Raw genomic sequence first — 9165 nt, forward strand, 5'->3', positions numbered from 1 at the left:
GTGTTTAATTTTTTCACCTAATTCTTCAAATGAATCACCTTTGCATGTGGTAAGGTACATTGAACAAGACCTTGTTTGTACGTGAAACCTCATGTCATGAAGCGCACTTTTCATTTCCACATCTCCTAAATAGTCTGGTTTAAGTCCACTTAAATCTACATGTTAAACCAGTAAATGCAACATTTTGTTCTGTCTGCAGTTTCGGTGTGGGAATGGAGGAGTATATTAATTAGCTTGCAAAAATATGTGGCTGTTTGCACCTACGGGATGTCAGTCTTGATAATCTCATGGTTTGTTGGTTACAAGTATAATATCACATGTGATGTTACTCGTATTAAGCACAAGAACTGTCCACAATGAGTTGGTGATGTTCCTACTCATGGAGTAACTGACGTTAAAGTGACCATTTACATTTTAGGTTTGTTTTCTCCAGGAAGTGAACGCAAAGGTTTTTTAAATAATTAAATGATTGCGGAAGACTTCGCTTGTTGTCCAGCCGCAACTTTTCACCGCGCACGAGCGCATCGAGTTTCGAATCTGTCACGAGCGCAGCGCTACGCAGTCGGTCACTTAATGAGCGTCAAGGGAAACCCTGAAACCGCGCCCGACTCGACGAACCACGCGTAAAATGATACAACAGAGCTGAAACTACTGCCTATATGTTTTTAAAAGCGTTTCGCCTATGGCAAATAGGGAAAAGAACAAAAAGATACTTCTAGAGTTGGCGAAGCTGTCACAAAATTGCTGCTGTGCTGACTGTGGAGCTGCAGGTAAGAACAGAGTAATGTTACAGCCACTTTATTAAACTGCTGATCTCACAGCTTTCCAATTCTATTAATTAATATCCTGACACCCTGTTTATCACAGTTTAAAGTTACAGTTCTGTAGGTATTCCTAGTAGCCATGAGTAAACCGCTCCAATATTGTCATGGTTCGATCACTGTTACTATGGTCTCAGTAAATCTGGCATTTGTTTAGAAAATCGCTGAAATGTATTTTGAAATGTTTGTCAAAGAAGGTTTAGCAGAGCTTGCACGCATTTTAAACCATATTTTTTCCATGCATTTCTGACTTCTATAATTTTATAGAGCTATAATTGTGGCTAGAGGTTTATAACATTTAACTTGTCTAACATTGTATGGGGATTAATATCAAAAGATTCATTTTCTAGCTGATGATAGAATAAAAAAAAGATGTATTTGTAAAAAAACACTTATTTTCGTGATTTTACCTAAAATGACTTGACATGTCTTGTTTTTCCCTGGTTGAGGGAACTGGGTAATTTAAATGTTTGTGTGTTTGTTTGACTCTTGTTATGTGAAGATCCAGACTGGGCTTCATACACACTGGGAATATTTGTGTGTCTAAACTGTTCTGGAACTCATCGCAATCTTCCTTCAGTAAGTCGTATCAAGTCTATACGCTTAGACTTCTGGGATGATGAGCTTGTGCAGGTTTGTGAACTGAAAACTCAAATGATAAGATATTTGTTATTGCATGTTAGTTTGTGTATGGTCACTGTTTTAATTTTCAGAATCTAGTGGTTACAGTAAGACACGAATGTGAACCCTAACACTGTTGCGTTTCCTTTCAATTCATTTTTGGATGAGAAGTTCATGAAGTCCAATGGAAACCATGCTGCCAAAAACTTCTATGAGAAATTTGTCCCAGTCTTTTATTATCAGCCCCAACCAGACGATTGCGAGTAAGTAGTTCAGCCTCTTCTGCTGACTGAAGAGACAAGCAAAAAGTATACATTAATTTAAAACTGAATCTCATACTTAATAATTTATCATCATGAAACAGATCTCTGTTTTGGGATGTTTAAATATATGTATATAAATGTATGTGTGTGTGTGTGTGTGTGTGTGTGTGTGTGTGTGTATGTATGTATATATATAGCTGATCAAGCGAACATCTTAACGGCTAAACTTGTACTATTGTTGGTCACAGTAAGAGGAACTACTGATTCATCTAAAAGGGGTTTCTGGTAATGGAGTCCAGCCTTTTGATTCTGTCAACTGTACTTTTGATTCTAAATATACTGCATTGTACTTGCATTAGTTTAATATATGGTCATATTCAGCTAAACTAGTACAATCTGCTTTATTATTATAAAACATTAAGTGTACATTCAGACTATAATGTGTAGATAGATAGTGAAGTGAGATTCAGCCAAGTATGGTGACCCATACTCAGAATTTGTGCTCTGCATTTAACCCATCCGAAATGCACACACACACACACACACACACCCAGAGCAGTCGTGGTACTGAAGGTGGAGAGAGAGCTGTTCATGCACTCCCCCCACCCACAATTCCGTCCAGCCCGAGACTAGAACTCACAACCCTACGATTGGGAGTCCAACCCTCTAACCATTAGGCCACGACTTCCCCCCATGTACTGTATGTAATTTACACATCAGTTATTCCCAGCATGTAATTCAACAAAATGCATCCCGTGTACATTGTACAGGGTCCTCAGAGAACAATGGATTCGAGCCAAATACGAAAGAAGGGAGTTTACAGAGAAAACTTCAGAAAGACCTTACACAGCAGGTAATCCATTTCAGTTCCCAGAGGTTTTCTTTTAACCTTTGTACTCTAAAGGTTTATTCTGTTTCATCTTTGCTAATATTAACAATGAAAACATGAATCTTTCAACGAAACAGTTTGCCTTGCTCTAGGTGTCTATGAGGGCATGCTGTGGAAGAAAGGAAAGGATAACGGACAGTTTCTCGAGAGGAAGTTTGTTCTTTCAGTGCATGATTTTACCCTCAAATACTACAAGGAGGATGTGAGAACTTTTTGTTGAGCAATGACGTTTGCACATCATCAAGAAATAAATATTATATTTTACCGAAGGCATTTGTTGTAAAATGCAGTTCAGACTGCAAATAACAACATGACATTTAAGTCCATCAGTGTTAATAGAATGCATTAATCAACACGATTCTAGCAGTGTTTTTAAATATTTTAACTTTGATTGAAAAATAATAGAATCTGATGATGTATTAGGTGCACAAATGAGCTATTCTTTAAACAATATCTGTGCTTTTAAGGAATCTAAGGGACCGAAGGCTACTATTTCTGTGAGGGACCTGAATGCAACCTTCCAGCCTGAGAAGATCGGACACGCTCATGGCCTTCAGATCACCTACTGTGTGGATAATCACACCAGAAACCTTTTTGTTTACCACAAAAATGGACAGGTAAACCTCTGGAATGTTGTCTTTTTCCTACTTTATTCCCAAGGAATGGAATATATAGGCAACTATAGTGCAGATTTCAACTTGTTTTTATTTTATTTTATTTTTTTATGTCCTTTTTGTTTTTCCCCCTCAGGTTGAACCCGTTTCAAAGGCAGCTTGACCACTAAATAGTATTTGCTCTGTATTTTCTCCATTTTAGGAGATTGTCAATTGGTTTAATGCCATTAGAGCTATTCGCCATGCCTACCTGAAAACAGCCTTTCCTACAGCTAGCGATGAAGATGTAAGTACATTTTGTAAACTAGATTTTTGACTCCCTAGAGTACAATGTGCCACCTCAGTGCTTTCCATTTGCTTTACATATCTTATGAATATCTTATAAATGTGTAGAGCTTTCTCCTGACGTAATTGCGTTAACATTGCCACATAAAAGAGAAATACTGCCTGCAAGTTTCCCCTTTTCCATGTGATTTTACTTCCTAAAACCAACCAACAGCATAAGGCCTGTCTTTTCTTTCATTTCACAACATGAATGATTGTCAAACAAACACCCTTACACCACAATGTTAACCAGACACGGCGATGTGGTTTTGTTTTTTTGTGATTTGCTTCATCCCTAAAAAAGAAATGTGTGTATTTTATTTGGTTAGCTAACAGAACGCCCTATGTGTCTTGTAATTCACTAGATTATCTCACAGAACATATGTTCATCTGGATCAGCTCTGTATAGTACTAGCATTACACAAGAGTCTCACTTTGTGGTTTATTGTGTGTCACAATTAAAAAGGTGTAAAATAATGATAATATAAAAATAAGAATAATTATAAATACGTAAACACAGAAGATTACTGCTAGAAATATGATTGAAATTTAATCTAAAAATAACCAAAGCTCTTTTTTCTTTGATTAACAATGCATTCATTATCTTGATTATCAACTCTTTTACCAATTTTGTCTTAAGCTGATACCGTGGATAACCAGAAACTATTTAAAAGAGGGTTACATGGAGAAGACTGGACCACTGGTAAGAGTTTTTTTATCCAGATGCTTCTCTCTGTGTTGATTCTTAGCATATTTTCAAATCTAGATTTTCCAGTGTAGCAAGGTGTTTGTGTTTGCTCTTAAACTGCACAAGCATTTAAGAATATATCAGGTTATTCGTGTAAAACACCCCTTACAAATCTCTTTACACCTGTACACCATTTCAAGTCACACCACTGTGACCATTTAAAAAATATATATATTTCCAACATATATCTATAGTTCTGCATATGCTATTCTACTGTAACTATAATTTATAAAAAATAAATTGTACTACCATTTATGTGAATGATGTTAAAATTTTGAAATGAATTTAAAAGTGATTTGATATAAAAACAAACACAAGTTTGTGTATGTTGAACAGCAGCGAGAGCCATTCAAGAAAAGATGGTTTATTTTGGATTCCCTGGACAGGAAACTACTCTATTTTAAAACACAGCTGGTATGAACGCCTTTTTCACTTTCTTAGTGTGTCAGCAAGACTTGAAACACATCAGTGTCTAATGAATTTTAAAGCATTTCTGCTACATGAAATTATCGAGGAAGTAGTGTGAATTTTCTTTTCTTTTCTTTTTGTCCTAAAGGATGCCATTGAGCTTGGGGTAGTTTTCATTGGCCCAGAGAATCACGGATATTCAGTGAGCGAGTGTGTCCCTAAAGGGACGAGAGGCAACAAATGGAAGTGTGGGGTAATTGTGGAGACGCCAGATCGGCAGTTCGTCTTCATGTGTGAGCAGGAGCGCGATCGGAGAGAGTGGGTGGAGGCCCTGAAAACTGTCATCTCCAAACCCATGATACCGCAAGATTACACCAGTAAGATTATAACACTTTTAATCAGATGTGTGAATAAAATATTACAAAACATATATGAGGTGTTATAACACTCTTGTCTCCTTTTCAGCCGAAGCCAATATTCGTAGACGGAGGTGAAGACATAGACTGGATGGGACAATAAGCTCAGACTCTGTCACTAAATCTATTTCAAATGAACCCTGACATTTGAGGTAAATCAAGGGTTAAAACATTTGAGTCCCAGACCTGATTCACTCAAAGGCAACTGTGGAAGAATGTGATTTTTTGGGGGCATTGTTTCTAGCAAGCAGTTTAAAAAAATTCTCACTTGGTGCATTTTGGGATGTGAAACCAATCTGAGAAGACTACAGGAGGTCAGACGAGGATAGACTGACTGGTTGAGCAAGACAAGAATCTCGTCTTAGTGAGAACGGAATTAGATTCACCTGTAATTGTGAATCCACATGCAGGAGCTCGAGGACCAAATCGAAACTAAAAATAAGGAATTATGGTTGTACAGAAATGGAGAGATGCAAATGACATTTCATGAAATGTGCGATGAAAATGCTAATCATAGAACACCGAGGTTTCATAAACTGACATTTGGCCAGTTTTTGTGTCTTCTGAATAATAATCATAATAGACGACTGAACAAAGCTGACTTATTTTGATGTTCACAATTCTTCAAATTAGTTTATATTAAAATCTATTTTCAAACCACATAATCCATTAATAGTTTGTGATACCCATATTTTCTTTGGTTCTTTTTGTTGCTAGCATGGTGCACGTCATTTTCTTCACTGACTGATAACTTTAGCATTATGTTCATATTGCTATATTATACTATTAGACAATAATAAAGTTTTGCAGGCTGGGAGACCATCTTAAAGGGGTCGTATGATGTGGCTAAAAATAACATTATTTTGTGTATTTGGAGTAATGCAATGTGTTTATGCAGTTCAAGGTTAAGAAACACATTATTTTCCACATACTGTACATTATTGTTTCTTCTCTATGCACTGCCTTCTGAAACACGTTGATTTTTACAAAGCTCATCGCTCTGAAAAGCGATGTGTGCTCTGATTGGCCAGTTATCCAGTGTGTTGTGATTGGCTGAATATCTCAAGCGTGTGACAGAAATGTTATGCCCCTTAACATACTGTGATGCCTGTGTCCCAACACCACAAGACAAAGCAAATGAGGCATTTGTTGCATCCAGTGGGGACATGGTGGTGGCGGCAACAGTGAGAATAAAAGTTACGCCTTCTTTCATTGCATGAATATTTGGGCGGTGTTATGCAAATCTTCCCACATTGTGACATAGATATGTGGGGGTGTGTTAGAACAAGCTGTTTTAGGAGGCCATGGTTGACTCTTAACTTTTATAAAGATTATCTCTTTGAAGTTTGTAATTAAATACAAAATCAGTCGTATTAAAAATATTTTATGGAATGACATCCATATCTGGTTCTTAGTAAAAAGACAGATTTTGTAACTTAATTTGCCCATTAGCCTAGATCAACTAACAGAGTCTTTTAAGTTGCAAAATGCATTAACTTACACATATTTTAGAATCAAGATACAGTATTTCATGATATACTTAACACGTTTGGGAATATTGAAAAAAATAATAATAATTTTCATTGATGACACATTTCTGTTTCTGTCAAGTATGTATTTACATTGCAGAGATAATTTGTAGGCTTTAATAATTTAAATTTCTTCATGTGTTTAATATTTGTCTTGTTTCCATTAGTTTGCCTGAATGTTTTGTCAAATATACTTTATTAAAAAACTAACATTGTTATAAAATGGTTTTATTTCTTATTGCATAATTCTGTAATATATATTAAAGTGCCAAGTCGTATGAGATTACACACAGATTATACAGTGCTATCGTGGCTGCTGTGTGTCACCCCTGACACTACATTATATAATTATTTCTCAGATAAATGAAACATGTTACATTCAAGTTGAAATTATTATATCTTACATCTAGAGATTGCAGTGATTCCAGTGGAGTCTGCTACATTGTGCAAAATGACTGAATGAATAATAGGCTACTGAAAGTTGGTTAAGATAATATATATATATATATATATATATATATATATATATATATTTTTTTTTTTTTTTTTTTTTTTTTTAAAGTGTGCCCCCTAAAAGCACAAGTGACCCCTTACCCGCCACTGTGGGTAATCCTTTAGTTAATATCTCTGAATTATGCCGCGTTTCCACCGAAATTACCCGGAACATTTTTACCAGGAACTTTTTTTCCCAGGAACTTTTTTCCCCCCAGACCTGTTGCTTTCTGCGTTTCCACCGCGGTGTAAAGTACCGGGTAGATTAGGCAAATGACTGGTGACGTAGGTCTGTGCGCGTTTCTCAATACAAAGTACTGCTGATTTGTTTTTGTTTTTTTAAAGTACGCTGATTTTGGACGTGCATCCTCGGTAGTTAGTTCAGACTTTGTGCATTCGACTCGGGAGTGTGATGTCCGCGACGACGCAAGTCCGGTAAATCTATAAACAGCAGCGTACTTGATAACTTCAGTCAGCTCGTCTTGGCTACTGCAATTTTCCTATTTACAATAAAACGAAATGGGATATAAAATACCACTGCCTCCTTTGGTTTTCATTTAAGCATAATAACAGCTGCAGAAATGTACTTAGTTCAGGGATATGTGTATATGCAGCCATTACAATGAAACGAAATATTATATAAATTTGCCTTTTTTATTTTCATTTTAACATATAGATAAATTGAATACAGACCAAAGAAAACCTGTTAGATTTACCCCGCAGCTGAATTATATGCATACCTGTCAAGTTTTGGATTTGAAAATAAGGGAAATTTTCCGGCGCCCACCGCGAGCAGTCCCACCACCCCAACAAAGCTCCAGTATCCCTTACATTTTAAGACAGGTGTTATAGCCCAAATGAAAACACAAAACGTTATATATGAAGAGCATTTATTTAAAGGCTTATTTGCATATTTTCTGTTAATTTTACATTGCTTGTCTTTACATTTACATTTTATTTTCATTCCACACATTCTTTTAATTTCATATTGCTTTTTTTTTTTTTTTACAGTTTTTCTTTTCATTTCACATAACTTTTCTTTTACTCTTTTAGTGAGTTGTTGTACAAATTTGTTGCAGACTTTGCATTCTTTAAAAAAGTAAATTCGCTGTCGCATTTATCACGGTATTTACACATGGGTTTTGGTTTTTTGGAAGGTGTGCCTTCACTCTCTATCGTAGCATCCATCATCCGTCTCTGTTTTTTCTTTTGTTGTTGTTTTTCCCGAGTTATAACTCATGTCATCTGACCTCACACACCCCTCGCGACAGGCTACTGCAGGTGGCAGTTATCGCGAGACTATAACAGAGCTCAGATTGGGAATGTTTTTTTTTTATTATTATTTTATTAATAACGCAGGTTAAAATTAAAGAATTAAAATACGGGAGATTTACGGGAAAATACTAATACGGGAGGACGGCGGGAAAGAAGGGTAAAATACGTGACTTTCCCGGCCAAAACGGGATACTTGACAGGTATGATTATATGTTATGTTTAACCACTAAAGACACATCAGAGCCAGCGGCACATATCAGAAGGTCTAGCCGATTTGAGGCTGCATCTCGGCGGATACATGAGGACTGAGCTCTCGCTGATCGAGTGGAGCTCACCATCGCAGAGATCGGCGAAACACATTTTTTAAATAGGCACGGTCTTTATAAATAAACCATAGATTTGCGTTTTAAACAACTACATTCTCGCCTGAAATACTTTTAAAATTACATTTCATGACACAATAACAGTAATATTTGAAAATGATCCAAATAAATGGTGGTTGAACTCAACCAATGCTGCGTGAACTCAGATCGCTTTGGCTACTGCAATTTTCCCCTCAGTACATTTACAATAAAACGAAATAGGATATAAAATACCACTGCCTCCTTTCGTTTTCATTTAAACATAATAACAGCTGCAGAAATGTACTTAGTTCAGGGATATGTGTAACGTTATATACAGCCATTACAATGAAACGAAATATTATATAGACTTGCCTTTTTTATTTTCATTTTAACATATAGATAAATTGAATACAGACCAAAG

General features: G+C 36.1%; 1 protein-coding gene across 2 annotated transcripts; it reads left to right on the forward strand.

The window, feature by feature from the left end:
* The first annotated feature begins 73 nt into the window (after window positions 1–73).
* On the forward strand, window positions 74–6856 carry LOC127948483 (arf-GAP with dual PH domain-containing protein 1). Of its 2 annotated transcripts, none has more exons than XM_052544942.1 (11): window positions 74–770; window positions 1324–1454; window positions 1614–1705; window positions 2476–2558; window positions 2687–2796; window positions 3062–3211; window positions 3411–3494; window positions 4173–4235; window positions 4617–4694; window positions 4837–5065; window positions 5154–6856. In XM_052544942.1, the coding sequence occupies exons 1-11, from the start codon at window positions 683–685 to the stop codon at window positions 5180–5182; spliced, it is 1137 nt and encodes a 378-aa protein (XP_052400902.1). In that variant the 5' UTR covers window positions 74–682; the 3' UTR covers window positions 5183–6856. The 2 variants fall into 2 exon arrangements, with proteins under 2 accessions (XP_052400902.1, XP_052400909.1); XM_052544949.1 differs by having other exon boundaries at window positions 1324–1400.
* The last annotated feature ends 2309 nt before the right edge of the window (window positions 6857–9165 follow it).

Source organism: Carassius gibelio, chromosome A3 (genome assembly GCF_023724105.1).
Source record: "Carassius gibelio isolate Cgi1373 ecotype wild population from Czech Republic chromosome A3, carGib1.2-hapl.c, whole genome shotgun sequence".
NCBI lineage: Eukaryota > Metazoa > Chordata > Actinopteri > Cypriniformes > Cyprinidae > Carassius > Carassius gibelio.

Excerpts from the sequence above, each read along its gene's own strand:
- LOC127948483 (XM_052544942.1), top strand. The coding sequence starts at position 683 with ATGGCAAATAGGGAAAAGAACAAAAAGATACTTCTAGAGTTGGCGAAG. Across the intron at positions 2,559-2,686 it reads AGAAAGACCTTACACAGCAG|GTGTCTATGAGGGCATGCTG; the intron begins GTAATCCATTTC and ends GCCTTGCTCTAG. Across the intron at positions 4,236-4,616 it reads TGGAGAAGACTGGACCACTG|CAGCGAGAGCCATTCAAGAA; the intron begins GTAAGAGTTTTT and ends TATGTTGAACAG.